The sequence below is a fragment of the Diadema antillarum genome, unplaced genomic scaffold, assembly GCF_040938485.1.
Source record: "Diadema antillarum isolate AM-2024a unplaced genomic scaffold, OU_Dant_1.0 scf00000111, whole genome shotgun sequence".
Taxonomy (NCBI): domain Eukaryota; kingdom Metazoa; phylum Echinodermata; class Echinoidea; order Diadematoida; family Diadematidae; genus Diadema; species Diadema antillarum.
The window spans coordinates 2,240,181-2,256,884 of NW_027271000.1; the positions used below are offsets into that span (position 1 = coordinate 2,240,181).

Consider the following 16,704-nt stretch of genomic DNA (forward strand, 5'->3'; position numbering starts at 1 on the left):
GTGTGTATATGTACGAGAGGCGCTAGGCGCAGGCGCACGCAGCGTCTAACGTTACGCTCTTTGCTAGCTGTATGTATACAACGCCAACGCTAAACACCCAAGGTTTACGGCGCGGTGTGCGTGCATATTGCATGTGTGATGGTAGGCGACGGACGGTAACGCGCGCTGCGACGACATACACATGCACAGCGCGAACGAACAGCGAGCGACGCGACGCGACGGTCATGATCAACGTGTTACGCTCGTTCGCGTTCGCTTTGGTTTCCTGTGATTGCGCAGGTAGGTTCGAAAGAAAACCATAAGGGTGATACCCTTGGGCAACAAAGAGGATATAACCTCTTTTGAAGGTGACAGTTATCTTTGTGCTGTGTGACGACAACACTCATGTACTTGCAAAGAGCAGACCGTTAAAGCCGTTAGCGTGTACGGGCGATAGGCTAGTGGCTTGGAATCAGTTGGATAGGATTATGGCTGGCTAGCACTCATTCGCCTCCGCAGCGCACCCGGGCCCCCGACCCATCAGGCGCATCCCGTTCGATCGATCCGAAGCTCCACCACCACAATCCACGGGCATATCCGCGCATTGGCAGGCACGTGCATATACAGCACGGCTGCATAGCACCTGACAGATGAGATGAGCTGAGGCGTGATGAGGACTGAGGTTTTCAACAATTTGTGCTAGAAGACCGGACTCACACTCACAGCGCTCAATTGAGATCAAGACATCGACCCTCCTCTCCCATCCAGGACGTCTCGACGACACTGTACCTACAAATCCAAGTGTGTTTTCCCAATCAATAATACGACTCGGCTCATCAGAGTTGTTGAATGTTGATTCATTTTTCATGAAAGGGGGGGGGGGGGGGGGGTGGCAAACCTGGTTGTGGAATTGAAAGGTACGAGGGGCGGAGGGAGGATGGGTGTATCCCCCCCCCCCCCCCCCCCTACAAGGGAGATTTTGCACTCTATGGTGCAGAGCAGAGGCCAGGGCGAATCCAGGAATTCCAGGGGGGGGGGGGGGGGGAGGGGGCAGTCTACATTTTTAATGACATGTGCAATTTTCTGTTACCACTTCAATTGGCTGACATCACACACTATTAAACAAGGTAGGGAGATTAAAAAAACAAACAAACTATATTTATGTTAATTTCATGAATACTACTATTTTGGGGAAAAAAAAACCCCAAAAGGGTTGTCCCCCCCCCCCCACCCCATCCATCACTGCAGCCAGTGTACAATATGCAGTGGGTGAAATATTTGCAGTTTTCTATTTTAAAAAAGCCAAAAAAATTCTTTGTTTTGAGTATTTTTATGCATTTTGAGGGGAAAATATTATATTTGCCTGCACTCCCCTTAATGTTTTCGATGCCCTTGCATTATAGAATTCAAATAAAAATATCCCAAAAACACATTTTTGATGGAATTTGAGAAATTGTCAATCAAAGTGTTCTTAAATCTTTGGAAGGAAACCAAGCGGGAGAAAAGGTTGCGCTTTCTAAAATTTGCCAATCTACAAGTGTACTAAGTCACACACACAAAAAAAAGGGAACCATTTTCTACATCTCAGAATTATGGGGGCGGGGGGGGGGGGGTAAAATGATTATAAACATAGACCTTGGATCTTGTTCTAGTGTAGATGCTAGAGGTCTATAGAGTATTGACGTTAGGGTTTATTCTATAACGTATAAAGCTTTAATATATATGTGACCGTGCATCACAAAACGAACAAAAGTTGCACATACTGATTTTGCGTGAGGACTAAAAATAACTGAATTGGGCCAACCTACCCGATCTTGACTTTTTCATATTTTCTGAAAGAACAAGTCTTCTTTTACATTTTGCTAAAATTTGGGATCATAAAATAGGTATAAAGAAAGTATGTTTCTGTAGCAGTTTATCTCGAACATTTTTGGTAGAATATTGTGATTAGGTGTGTCTTGAGAGTCCCCTTTTCATTTCTCTAATAACTCTAATAACTTTTGAAAGGATAACGCTACTGCTTTGAAAGATGGCATTAATTATGGACATAAATGTGTTAATGAGGCATGCTGAATTTCAGTTTAATCTGATAATCCCTTTATTGTTGTTACTCTGGTGGTTTACTTCATGTTTTTTTGTCCAATTCATCACACAGCCAGCACGGCTTGGTAAAGATTACGCACTTAAATAGACACTGTACCGGTACTTCAGAGCCTCTTTTCTCAGATCACACTTTTCCTGAGTTCGTGCTTTCTCTCCAATATTTAGATAGGTTAGGAGAGTCCATTTGATTTGAGTTATATATCATTTTAAAGCTTAACCCTATTAAGCCCAAGCTATTTTGACCCCTCGCAGGCCCAAGGGGGGGCACATTGTGCCCCCCCCATATAACTTTTTTATTATTTGATGTATCATCATCATATTTGGCACGTGAGTAGAGTAACTCATACTCTACATGACCGTACATTTGAACTTTCACAAGGTCACCCATGGAGGGCGCTATTTACAAAAATATAAAGAAATACATAGGAAATATGCTAAAAACATGATTTTTCAGTATAATTTCCTTATCCCCATGATATATGTCTTATTATAGACCAATCATTTTCATATTTGGCACAAATGATAAGTAAGTGGAATTGTATTATTTGTTATGTTTGAAATTTCTCAAGGTCACCACATGGGGGCGCTATTCATATCAACATAGTGATACATTATGAGACCTGAGATGAAATGTTTGGGATGGGTATATGTATAGTTATGACATTTCATATTTGCATAATAGTGGAATTTTGAGATTGCAAATTGATAATATGATAAACTAATAATAATTAGAGGCATAACTTGGGTGAAGGAATCAAAATAACTCAAAATATAAGGGCAATCTGTAGAAAATATTATTGTTTTCAATTATCTCTATTATATTTATTGTTTTATGCCTTTGTCACATGAAAACAAAGGAAATAATAAGAAAAACTTTCCAGGACCATGATTACTTCAAATTTTGCTTCTTCAACAAATTTCAGCCAAGAAACACCCATTTCATACACTGTAATGCTGTTAAATGAAATGGGAACAGAAAAAAGATGCAAAATCTGACTGACATGGTTGTCAGTTTATGGTTGCCATGGCAACCAGCAACATCAAATATAGCTAAATTATATATCAAAATGTTCGCAATAAGATTTTAGGAAAAGTCACCAAATTTGGTTGAAATCGGAGTAAGGATGAAGGAGTGGCAAACGAAAATCTGGTAGGGGGGGCACAATGTGCCCCCCCTTGGGCTTTATAGGGTTAAAGTCTGCTCTTTCAGAATATGGTCTTCACTAAAAATTCATGTCTGGCGACTTTTTGTATGTTTTGTGGTGCAGGGTCACATATGTAGATTCTAATTTATGAAAATTGCTATTAAAGGACAAGTTCACCTTCATAAACATAGGGATTGAGAGAATGCAGCAATATTAGTAGAACACATCAGTGAAAGTTTGAGGAAAATTGGACAATCGATGCAAAAGTTATGAATTTTTAAAATTTTTGTGTTGGAACCGCTGGATGAGGAGACTACTACAGCTTGTGAGTCATATGCGTACAACAGTATAAAGAAAATGTAAAGAAAATTCAACATATTTTCACTTTTTTCGCATAATAAAAGAGCACTTGACTTGCCTCTTTCTAAAGGCAGGGGGAATAATATTACCCATAACATTTGTCGATAACGAGTCGGGGGAATGTGTACTTTTTTCAAAAGATGAAATTTTGTGAAATTCTCTTTATATTTTCCTTATATTGTTGTACGCATGTGACATCTAAGTTATTCACACATTGCAGTAGTCTTCTCATCCAGTGGTTACTGCACAAAAACTTCAAAAATGCATAACTTTTGAACGGATTGTCCGATTTTCCTCAAACTTTCAATGATGTGTTCTACTAATATTGCTACATTCTCTCAATCCTTATGTTTATGAAGGTGAACTTGTCCTTTAAGGTATTGAGTTGGCAGCGTTATCACTGATCAATGGGAACTTTTCAGCGCCATAGAGCTCAGAGAGTCTAGATGTTTGCGTTACAATGTATGTTTGTGCGAAATTCAAACCTGGATAAACCATTTTTTCTTTTGTGTGTGTGTGTGTGTGTTAAGACAAAACTAACTGAGAAGATTGTTTTCTTCCCCAACACGTTGCATTTATCACAAGGACACAAGGATCACAAGTACGGCTAAAAGTACAAGTAAATTTCATAGCTGACCCATGATCTATAAATTACAGCTGTTGTCACACGGCATTTAGCTCTCGAACAGCATTGCTGTCATTTGTGCCTTGATTAGACTTGGATCAAATTCCCTGCCCAGCAATTCAGCATTTTGTAATTTTACTTGCAGATGTTGAAAAGCATCAATCAGTTTATAATGCATCCCCTTTTCCAGGTAAATACTGAACTACATGCAAGCAGTACATGACCAGACCATCGAAATGGATCGTGGTGACTCCGACGATGGAGGAGGATCAAGATCTGATCTTGAACAACAGGCCGATTGGGCCAGTCCACCTGATTCAGAGGACTCTAGTTTCTGCCTTTCGCCGCTGAGCCCTCTTCCTTATGAGGATGAACATCCCAACAAGTATGTACCCTGGGAGTTGAAAGCGTATCCACCAGAGATCACCGAAGCATGGACCAAGGTGTATAATGCCATTGCATTGGGGAACAGTATTGACCTGACATCAAGTCTTGAGAAGCTGTCCACAGAAGGTGATTGCATTCCACTTCAACATTATGTAAACAGTGTCAGCTGACCAGATTGCATTCCACTTCAACATTACGTAAACAGTGTCAGCTGACCGAAAGATCAGTCTGTATTTTATCGTCGAGGCTATGTTCCGTGGACACTCGTTTGGCTTCACGGAATACCCTCCGAAGGAGGACTGTATGATGGTCAAAAAATGTTATAAAACTCCTGTGGACAAATAGATTTTTCAGTCTACGTGTATGTCAGGAGGGACCCAGTTTTATCAGGACTATGGATCTACAACTTGTGTTGAGTTGGGTCGTATTGAGCTGAAAGAAACCAGTTTCAAAGCCTCAAGTGGCTCAGTTTTATGATTTATTTTCATCGCAGGATGCATGAGAAGAAAGAGTCTTGCAGCTTTGTGTTCTCTCTGTAGTCTCAGATTTGCGAATTTATTTATTCATATGTTGCTTGTAGCTAGGAATTATGCTTTTATTTTTGTGTGTGTGTGAGAGAGAGAGAGAGAAAGTGTGTTTTGGGTTGTTTTATTTTTGCAGAGCAGTAACCGAAATATTACAAGGGAAAAAACCCAAGGTTCAGAATCTGCAGTTAATACAAATTAGATAGCAAAATTGACCCTTTCTCATAAATACACTGTAGTGGGACTTCGTAATTTGACCAGTTGCCACTTGCTTGAAGTACAATGTAGACATTCACACACACTAAGTATCCATGCCGTATTCTGTATTCCCTCTAGCATTGTCACTGATCTATGGGAGGATGCTTTATTTCTTATTACTGGTTAAATGATATTTTGCCATTATACACAGGAAAAACCTAATTGTACAATGTGTTAATTTGGTAGGTTACTTCCTATTGTGGTAATATATTGACCAGAATCATACTGCCCAAGTGCATCATGTACAAGTAGGTGCAGGATATCACTGAAATAACTGAATACTGTACCGGCGGTACTTGTGTCAGAACGATTCAATATATCAAATTTTCTAGCAACTGATCTAGTTACATGCATGTAAAGCAAACACAAATATCCCTCCTCATACCTGTTAAACAAGATAATGAAGTACCGTAACATGAACCCTAGTGAGAAACTTTTAATATCAAGTGCATCAAATTTTATTCATTCCTACTAATCAATGTGACCGCAGTGCTAGACCAGCCAAATGATGATGGGGAGACGCTGCTGTACATGGCTGCCTCCAGAGGGCTCCCCCTTGTTGTTGAGATTCTTCTCAAAGCAGGAGCAAACCCAAGCAAACGGGAAACTTATTACACTGACAGATCTCCATTGATGATAGGTAAGTCCAGTCTTGAACTACATGTAGTTTTATAAAAGGATAATTTGTTTTAATTTGCAAATAGTTCTTACAAAATTCCAAGAAGCCAAGAAATTTGGTCAGAATGAAAATTGCTAAGGAGTGAGCACTTAATGTGAACAAAAGTGCTAGAGAGGAAACTTTTGAACTATTTCAGTAGGTTTGTAAGCAATGCATCATCATACGTGTCTAATTTACATGATTGATACGATATCATTATTTACAATCATTTTAATGCAACTTCAATTTTGTTTATTTTTTTGCTTCTAAGACACTGCAGTCTGCAAAAGCTTTAAAGATATTTTGTTACATTATTAGTGTTTATAACTTAAGTGAAATAAAAAAATGTGCCTAGAGCTCAACAAGCAGATTAATGATAGGAATATCAAATTTGTGGAAACAATTATTAAATCTTAATGACAGCAATTTACTCACCTGTGCTGAGTATTCAGCAATCTAACACTTCATACTCATTATACAACACAGGGCCGGCACTGCATTTCTAAAAGTGAGGTTGGGGGCAGTTTATATTTCTGGTGCCACTTCAGTGTTTCATGGATTGATTAGCTGACGAGCAAAAAAAAAAAAAAAAAAAAAAAAAATCTTGCCTTACTTTTCCGGTGCCACTTTGTACTTCTTTAAAACTAAAATGCTAATAAACATGCAGAAATATGCATTAGGCAATTAAGTTTTTATTTTTGGAAGATTTAACATTAAGTTCTAAGCTTGTTTAACAATTATGTATAATATATGTGCTCAAGAGAGTTACGGTAACTTGTTTTAATGAGTTCACACTAATACCCTTTGTCAATCTGGGGTTTTGATAACAAGAAGATTTGAAAAAAACAACAACTTGGAAGTATTTTTTTTTTGTACAACATTTCTTATGAAATACAGCTTAAAGTTGTTTACCTCTTTGGGTGCCATGATGTAAACCCCCTGTGTGCCACATTATTCTGAGACACCAACGTAGTCATACTTTGAGAAAACATATTGTTTTTCAAATCTATGTAACTTTAAAAAGAAAAAAAAATTGTTGAGCTGGACATGTAGCGCACAAAGTTGTAGAGAAAATGCCAAGCTTTGCTTTGATGTAAATTGCATGTCAAATCTATAACTGATTTTCTTTCAAACGACCCGTAGCTCCATTACTGTAAAGGCCTGACTTTTGCACACAAAACAGTGGGAGAAACTTAGAATTTACACACAAATCCAATAGGGAACACCCGATTACTCGTCAATCACCACATAAAATGCAAGCTAAATGTGAGAGGAACGGAATCACGAGAAACGCGTTCATTGTATTGTCGCATTTGGCGATGTATCGATCGGTTTTGGCGGGTTTGTGCATTTGAGCAGAATATGCAAAGTTGGCACGCCGTCAACTGAGTCGGATGTGCGAACGTGGCACATAAAAAATTAAATCAAGGACCTTCTCGTTGGTCTCTGTATATTATCCAAACTCTATAGAACAACAGCTTGAAGCATGAGACATCAAAGCCAGTGAAATGCTAAGCATTTAATTGTCTTGCTATAGAACTTTTAAGTAATTTTTGCACAAATTGCAAAGATATTCCACTCCTTCTCTAACACCTCTCTGGTTCTACAAGTATTGCTGCTTTCGCTCAATCCTTATTGTATCCCCCGAACAGAGTTCGGAGGATACTGTGGATTTGGCCTTGTTTATGATTTGGCTTTGAGTTCCTTTAACAAATTGACAGCATAGTTAGCATCCTTGTTTATGAGTGAATTTTGCAGGTTGAAAAAGGATGCAGTACCCACAGTACAAAAATGTTTTGTTTGTTTTATTTGATCTTTCATGATTAATATGTGCATTTCTGATCCAAGATGCTGTATTTATCATATCCTAATTATATTTTATAGAATAATATATGTATATTTCTCTTTTTTAACCTGTTGAATGTGTGATTTTACTGTGTATCAGTCCATTTTCTTTAGGTCTGAGAAGGTTGACACCCATGTAGTAGGCACATTGTAGGGTAAGATTCTGCTGTTCATAAACTGCTCTTTGTTACTGCTTTTAAGGAATACGACTTCAGTAAATGTGTCTTGTTTTCCTACAAATGTAGCTGTGGAACAGTGTCATGTGGCATGTGTGGAGAAGCTGCTGGAAGTAGTGGACGTGAACGAAAAGAATGGCAAGGGATTCACAGCCCTCTTCAGTGCTGCGCAGTGTGGAGTGGGGAGGCAAAATATGCGGCAATTGGACCCCCTGAGGTGGAAGGAGAAATGGAGGATCATACAGCCTAGGAACAAGATCATCCTAGAAATGCTCCTAGATAAAGGTCTGTGGGATGCAGTCTTTCTTGGTCATACTAGTATTAGCGACTAGGCAACAACATGCAGAAGGCTAAAGAAAATTTGGCCCATATGGTGTATACGTCATGTACATGTACATTCTATAATTATTTCGTTAGTGCGACACCATGAATTCCTGTAGCCTTCTTATTTAGTGATGACAGCACATGGATTTTACCAAAAATTTACAAAAAAAAATTTACAAAAAATTCACAAGTTATGAACAGATTGACAAATTTCCTTAGACTTCATTCATGCGTTCTGATGTTTTTGCAATCACTGCCATCATATTTTGTACCACTATATGTTCGGTGTAAATTTCCCTTTAACAAAAAGTCATAAAATCATCAGTGAGCTATGAGACTTCTGCTATATTAATGTCTTCATTTCCCTGACTCTAAGGCAGTATCGGATGATTAAAGACAGTTGCAATAAAGTTCTTAAGATAATCTTATCTGAGATGGCTGTGGCTGTGAGAAGAGAGAAGACCCATTTCACAAAGTGGGACTTGTGAGACAATTTGGCAAATAATTGAATTCATTATCAAGAACCACAATGATGGAATGAGAAATGCAGTGGCAGATCCAGGGGGAAGTGCACCAGGCACCCTTAATTTTTTTGCTTTAAAAAAAAAAAAAAAAAAAAAAAAAAAAAAAGGGGGTGCATGCTCCCCTTTAATTTTGTGGAGGTGCCCCCTCTTTACGGAATTCCTGGATTCACCCCTGAAATGTAAATATTTTCACTAGAAAAGAATGGGATTTCTGGAGACAATATACAGCACAGTTAGGATATAGACATTATTTTATGAATGTCTGTGAACTCACAAAATTTGCAAAAATTAAATCGCCTCAAGAAAACTGCATTAACAGCAATTAGACATTAGTCAATCAACATTGTTGCCAATGATTTCAGTCTCATACTGTGACATCAGTTCAGAAATAAGTAATGTGAGTTTATAGAGGTTGCTGTCCTGATATTTTATGTTGCCATTTTGGTTTTGAATTACATAACATAATTGTTGGCACACCTTGTATCGTTTTCAGTGCTGTCAAGCACTGGCGTGGAGACTGTCTTCTGTTTCCTGTTGAAGATGAGCAATTTAATGTGTCTTGTTTCACACACACACCCTCTTTTTGTAACTGACCAGCTCAAAACCCACTAAAAGTAGGCCAAAATGAACTTTCTTTTGTTGGATAGGACTTGAAATTGAAGTCCCATGTGTGAGAGAGTCACAATTCACATACGTAAAATATACCCCTTCATTCATTCAGTGAAAAGAGCAGGGTGCATACCCCGGTGAAGTAGTCTGCCCCAAGTACTCACAACTTGGCCCCATGGAAGACCTGCTAGTGCAGCTAAATATGGGCTATCCAGCCATCTTGTCTGATGGAAAATAAAAACAAACGGGCAAACAAACAAAAAGAGTGAGCTCTAAGCTGAAAAATTATTCATAACCTAGTAAAATTGGATGATCCTAACTAGTTCTAAATGTGATTGCAAGAAGGGAAAGTTGGTAGGTGCACTCTCATAAAATGGGAGAAAAGGGGATTTAAAATCGTCAGTTGGGAATGATAAGGGCGTTAAGTTGCCACTAAACCCATAGTGTTTGAGATAACTTAACTCCCTTTTCATTCTCAACAGATGAAATTAAGGTCACTCTGGCATACTGTGCAGAAGTATCAGTGAAGACGTTCTATTTTCCAGTGAGAGCACTACCTGTCCGAAAATATATGGACCAGAAAAAAATGCCCATGTCTTGATTTCGTTTTTTTTTTTTTATGCCGCCAAATTTTGACAGTAGGTAGAGAAAAGACTACTCTCCCAGTTGAGACAAATTGTAAAAAAAAAAAAAAAAATGAGTATGTCAACCTAAATGAAATAATACTTTGGTCCATTACATAGAATCGTAGTCTGCAACTTTTTGCAGGTTGTGAGCTGGGTGGTCACATTTGCAATCATAGAGGTACTTCTGAACAATCGCTTTAGTAACCTGTTTTTGTTGAACATTTCGTTAAGACTTTATCTTAAATAGTAAAACAGAAATGATTTATGTTTTAATCATTGAATGACATCAGAGAAATAACGGTGACAGCAAACAAACATTCCAGATACAGTACTCAAACACAACGTCTTCAAAACCATGCTGATGCAGGAGAAAGTACTGACCTCTGAAACTCCTAGCTTCACACAGTTAAGTGTGTACACATATTTCAACAAGTCGTAGTTATGAAAACCACTTTCAATTATAAAGAAAGCTGGATATCTCCACATTTGGCATTAGTATATCTTTTTTGTGCTCTTCCATTTACAGGAGCGGATGTGAATGTTAGAGCCAACTATGACCATACCCCACTGAACTCTGCTGTGTGTGATGACAATGACTATGCTGTGAGGACTCTCCTGGAGTGGGGTGCTGATCCTCTTACGTATCCTAAGTCTTCTGCTACCTGTATTGCCCCAGCGAGAGTCACACTCCTTGATGATGCTGTTTTTAGGGAATGTTCGGCGTAAGTGATGCCCGTAAACAGTCGGCCTGTCATTGAGACAAAGTCCCATACTAGTGACATTACCTTACAAAGTACAAATAAGCGAAGTTTAGTGACAAACATCAGGGTTACGTTAGTATACAAGCACAATAAACTCCAGAGTATAACTCAGAGCTTTGCTTTATTAAAGCATATAGAGTTTCACAAATGATGTGCAAGTAGATGTTATAGGTCTTTTACTTGATCCATAATACTTGTGACTTCTTAGCTTCTCTTTATCACAGAAAGGTATTACTCTGAATCCATCTTGTGCATTTGATGCTTCAATAACTTGCTGTTGTTGTAAGTAGGAATCACAACAGCAGAAGTCTGCTAGCCAATAGCTTGCAAGAAGTGCTGAAAATTGGTGGATTTGGTCAAACTGTGAGCAAGTAATGGTCATGCTGTCCTGTAGAACTTTCCAGAATTCAGGGTCATATTGTAGCTTTCTGCTGCGGATACAGAATTATTTTCTGAATGCAACTGAATGTGGTATTTAAGATACAAATGAGATAGAGTGAACTTAGAGGAACTCTTGCAGTTCTCTTGTTAAATCTCTGAAGTTCCTAGGGAGAAAGGGGGGGGGGGGGAAGGGCACATTATGTCCCCTGAATAATTTCTTTATTATTTAATGAATCATTGACATATTTGGCACATGGGTAGAACAACTCAAATGCTACCTGACCGGACCCTTGAACTTTCTCAAGGTTACTCATTGGGGGTCCTATGATTTACTACAATATAAAAGAAATGCATAGAAAATAAGCTGAAACCATGTTTTTCTTCATAATTTCTGTATTGTTTGATGCATCACCTTGATATTGGCACATTTGTAGAGCAACCCAATTTCTACATGACCCTGCCTTTGCACTTTTTCATGATGACCCATGGGGGGGGGGGGGGGGGGGGAGCTATTCACTATAAAGAAATTGTTAGAAAATATGCTAAACCCGTAAGATTATGTTTTTCCCTCGATATGGTTTTATCATTAGACCTATCACTTTCACATATGCCACAAAAAAAGAGCAATTCAAACTTGGTATTGTTATGGTTTAAATTTCTCAAGGTCACCACATGGGACATTATTCATTGAAATGTAAAGAAATTATTAGACCTGTGATTTATTGTTTGGCATAGAGACATGTATACAATGTAGGTATCACATTTCATACATCCATAATATTGGAAATCTTGAGTGTGCAGATTGGTAATATGAGAAAAACATTGATACATATGTATGGGCACTAAAGGCAAAACTTGTGTGAAAGATTCAAAATGATAAAAAGATGACAGGTAAATCTTTGGAAAATACTGTTTTTTTCAATTATTTCTTTTATATCTATTATTTGGATGCCTCTTTGTCACATAAAGAATAAAGGTAATAATGAGAAGACCGTGTCGGGGATCATTAACAACCATGATTTATATTTTGGTCCTTCAGCAATTCCAGCATATAAAACCCCATTTTATTCACTTTTATGTTGTTACAGTCTGTAACTGGAATTTAAACAGAAAAACATGCAAGGTCCAACTGACATGGTTGTCAGTTTATTGTTGTCGTGGCAACCAGTGATATCGGACAGAGTAACAGCAGGGGAAATAATGGTAGGGAACACAATGTGCCCCCTCCCCACCCTCCCCCCCCCCCCCCCCCCCCCACCCCTCAGCTTTATAGGGTCAATGCTAGAAGTTCTCACATTGAGTTTTCAAAACCATGCCATCCTGAGCCTGTAGGCCATTAAGAGAAATAGTTTGAGGAAAAATGGGAGAAGCTTGAACAAGATAGCCTGTACCAGCCAGTCAGAGACTACATTTCACATATGTATTAGCTAACCTGCATGGAATTAAAATCAATTAAATGCTTGATTCATCTTTTGCAATCCCTCTTTAGGTCTTTAAGAGTACTGCTAGAGAAGTGTTCATCCTACAAGGAACTGATGTCCAATGACAACACAATGCGCCTAGCTGTAGCGTCTGGCCAAATGGACATGGTTAAGTGCTTAGTTGAAAGTGGCTTTGATGCAGACCTTGGAGTGAAACTCCCATCAGATGAACTGGAACAATACCGCCTATCTGACAAAGCCCAACCAGTTCTTGCCACATGGGCTTTGGACAATGAAGAAATGGTGACATATCTCTTAGAAAAAGGAGCATCCCCGCTCTGCAAAGGAATGCCATTTTGTCCCCCGTTTGATCATTGTCCATTGTACGTGGCATTTGTGAACAGTAGTACATGTACCATACTGAGACTTCTCCTAGAAAGGTGCGCCGAACTCACTCATGTGAATCTTTCAGCTTCCAATGTGCAGTTTCCAGTAGAAGATATTTGTGTGTGGCAGCAACCGTCCTCAAACTTCACCCTCATTATGAATGCTGGACTCCAACTCGAGATGGAATCAGCACCATTTGATATGCTGGAAGAGAACGAATGTGAAGAAACTTTTGCAGAGGTGTTAGAGGCTTGGTGGGCATACATTGACTTTGTTCCAAGATCTCCGTATCTGCTGAAGCTCTTGGGGTCCCGTGCAGGTAGGTACATATTTATACATCATACATCTATGCAAAATGGAGGATGTAAGCATTGGCATACTCATATTTGAAAAGACTACTATTGAAAATTAAAGGGACTGTACAGCACTGGTTGAGATGGGGATTCATGTTTTGAACATTCCTAAGTGAGATAATGAAAAGCCTCTTATGAAATATGAAACAGCATGTAATTTTAAGAAGGATTCAACATTTATTTGATGAAAATTAGTTTTCAAATGGCTGAGATATCAAAAAAAGTGCTAATAATAAAAGGCGACATGCAACAACTGTATTAGGATCTCTTTGTTTCACCTTGTTTTTGGATATCTCAGTCATTTCAAAACCGATTTTCATCGAATAAACTTTTAATACCCCTTAGAACTGCATGCTCTTTGACATCTCATAGAGTGGTTTCTGAATATCTCACAAAACGTTAAAAGCTAAATCCTCACCTCGACCAGAACTGTACACACCCTTTAAGTCAGTTTGGTCAGTTTTATACACACATGTATAGAGCACTCAGTGAGGAATAACATAAAGCCTTCCCCTGAACTCTGATGATTGTTAATTTGTCTGTCATGTCTGGAAAGAAGGAAATGATGTAATACTGACTCTGAATTTCATTGATCACAATATCATGTGCTACTTATATTGTGTATTTTCAGGAATTTCTGCTGTAAAACTTGTTAAAAGTGCATTTCTAAGTAGAAAGTACTATAAAACCAGAAGTGTTTGCATTTTTATGCCTCCGCCACGAAGTGGTGCCGGAGGCATTATGTTTTCGGGTTGTCCGTCCGTCCGTCCGTACGTCCGTCCGTCCGTCCGTCCGCTTTCGTTTACGCGATAACTTGAGTAATATTTACTGAAATTTTACCAAATTTGGTCCAAGTATGAAGTATGATGGGGCAATGATTTGAGTAGATTTTGGGTGAAATCGGCTAAAGGTCAAAGGTCAAAGGTCAAGGTCAAATCATGAAAATGTATCCGTTTACGTGATAACTCAAGACTGTAAGGAGCAAATTTCACCAAACTTTGTTGGAGGATGATGTATGATGGGACAATTACTTGATTAGTTTTTCAGTGAAATCGGACAGAGGTCAAAGGTCAAAGATCAAGGTCAATTCCTAAAATGTATCTGTTTACGTGATACTTCAAAACTGGATGAAGCAGCTTTCACCAAACTTGGTCCAAGGATGATGTATGATGGGACAATTAGTTGAGTAGATTCTAGTGACTTTGACAAGAGGTCAAAGGTCAAAAGGTCAAGGTCAAATGCTAAAAATGTTGCTTTTTCCCCCATATCTATGCAATGCCGCAGTTATTTTCTTGAAACTTAGTGTAGACATGTACTACTGCGTAAAAATTCTCCAGAGAGAGTTTCATGTCATAAGGTCAAAGGTCAAAAGGTCAAAGGTTAGGTGAAAATGTTGCAATATCACTTTTCTCGCAAATGGTTCAATGTATCTTCATGGAACTTGGTACATATGCATGTACTGACTGGCAGGGATTATCTAGGGAATTTAGGGGTCATGGGTCAATAGTCAGGGGGTCAAAGGTCCAGGTCAACTCCCCTAAATGTTACTATTTCCCTCATATACTAGTATATGCAATGATTGCATTATTAGTTTTAAAATTTAATATATGTACATGTATTACTTAATGGAGATTCTCTTGGAAATTTCCAGCCAGAAGGTCAAAGGTCAAAGGTTAAGGGTCAATGGTCAGGTTTAAATGAAAAAATATATATATTTTGTACTGTAATTACACTCTTTCTTCATACCTTGAAAATTATACTCAATGCATAAACTTATAATAAGGTCGGTCAGAAGTTAAGTAAAAATTTTCAATTCCCCAAATATGTGTACCTGCACTCTTTAATAGACAATTATAGCAAACCCAGTTCGTGGAAAGTGAACTGTCATCACACATTGTGAAGACATTGTACTATACACCTATTGGGAGAATCATGCATTATGGCGGAGGCATCAGTCGCCGTAGCGACATTTCTAGTTTAATTTTGCAAATTTCATGAACCAAGATTCGCGAATAAAATGCATGCACAAATTCTTGGCTTCACCATACATTGAATACCATTGGCAATTTGCGAACATTTCATGCCACAAAAAAGGCTGGTGGTTCCAATTCACAAAAAATTTATGCTGTGAATATTTCTTGCTTTACAGTAGGTTATTATAATTTTTTACTAGAATACTTAGGCAGTTTAGCTGCATACTGGTGCAAGGTAAGATGCCATTTGCAAGAATGGTCTTTGCTTCATCATTCTCACAAGCATGCTCCTTCAGATCTGAGTGAAACCCGGTATTCCACCGCCACTTTCACATCGCCGTCCTTATTTACCTCAATCTTCAGAAACTCCTCGTTCACTGTCGCACCTGTGCAGGGTGGCGGTGCGTAGGTGCATCAGCTTCCCTCGTCTGGCCAAGAAATCAAGATCGGCCGGCCAACTGCCTGTCCCTCCGCCTTTGCAAGATTACATCATGCATGGCTGACCTGACAACCCTTCGTCTCTGGTGATGCTCTATTAAAATGCCATTTAGCCAGTCATCAAACATCCAGATGATGGAGCACTGTCCAGTTTAAAAGGAAAGGAATAAGGGTCTGAAATCTTTCTCAACAAAGTCCATACATGGCAGACTCTTTGATATTGATACTAGTATGCAAGAAATATTTATGAAAACATACAGACGTACGATTGGATATCACAGTTATGGAGATTGTGATTGAAAAGGATGGAACCAGAACTTGTCCTCACAACAACTTCAGTATTAAAACTATATGTACGGTCTGTGTAAAACCAAACGAGAATAGATTGAAACATCTTTAAATTTCATCATCATATTGGCTAAAGTTCTCAGAGAGAGATTAAAAAAAAAAAAAAAATGGGCAAAGAACAACTGGCGCTGCTGTGCAATCAGGTTTGTGTGTCAGAATATGAGCAGGTGAAGCTGTGGCAGACAATACAACTCCCAGTCGTGCTGTATTCTTTGTGGCGGGTATTTTTTATTTTTTTATATGGCATTTTTAAGCATAAGAGTGATATATATCCTCAGGAATAGATGCACAAATCTTTGTCACATGATGTACCAGATATTTGCTTTCTTTTTTTCCTTTAATTTTATGAGATGGATACTTTAATACTCTTGCCAAAGGTTATAAGTTCTTGATTGTAGTACTATCACTTTTTTGTCCCCGCCGAACGAGTTCGAGCAGGGGACTATGAAACGGGCTCCGTACGTGTGTGTGTCCGTGTGTCCGTCCGTCCGTCCGTCCG

The 16,704-nt window shown here is 38.6% G+C and overlaps 1 protein-coding gene across 1 annotated transcript; it reads left to right on the forward strand.

Moving 5' to 3' along the window:
- Window positions 1–723: 723 nt before the first annotated feature.
- On the forward strand, window positions 724–15,922 carry LOC139719511 (uncharacterized). Its single transcript, XM_071630929.1, has 7 exons — window positions 724–780; window positions 4,403–4,725; window positions 5,872–6,021; window positions 8,130–8,345; window positions 10,670–10,865; window positions 12,775–13,457; window positions 15,723–15,922. The coding sequence occupies exons 2-7, from the start codon at window positions 4,419–4,421 to the stop codon at window positions 15,920–15,922; spliced, it is 1,752 nt and encodes a 583-aa protein (XP_071487030.1). The 5' UTR covers window positions 724–780; window positions 4,403–4,418.
- Window positions 15,923–16,704: the final 782 nt, after the last annotated feature.

Coding starts and splice junctions, on each gene's coding strand:
- LOC139719511 (XM_071630929.1), top strand. CDS start 4,419: ATGCAAGCAGTACATGACCAGACCATCGAAATGGATCGTGGTGACTCC. Junction 6,022..8,129: donor CAGATCTCCATTGATGATAG/GTAAGTCCAGTC, acceptor CTACAAATGTAG/CTGTGGAACAGTGTCATGTG. Junction 8,346..10,669: donor AGAAATGCTCCTAGATAAAG/GTCTGTGGGATG, acceptor TTCCATTTACAG/GAGCGGATGTGAATGTTAGA.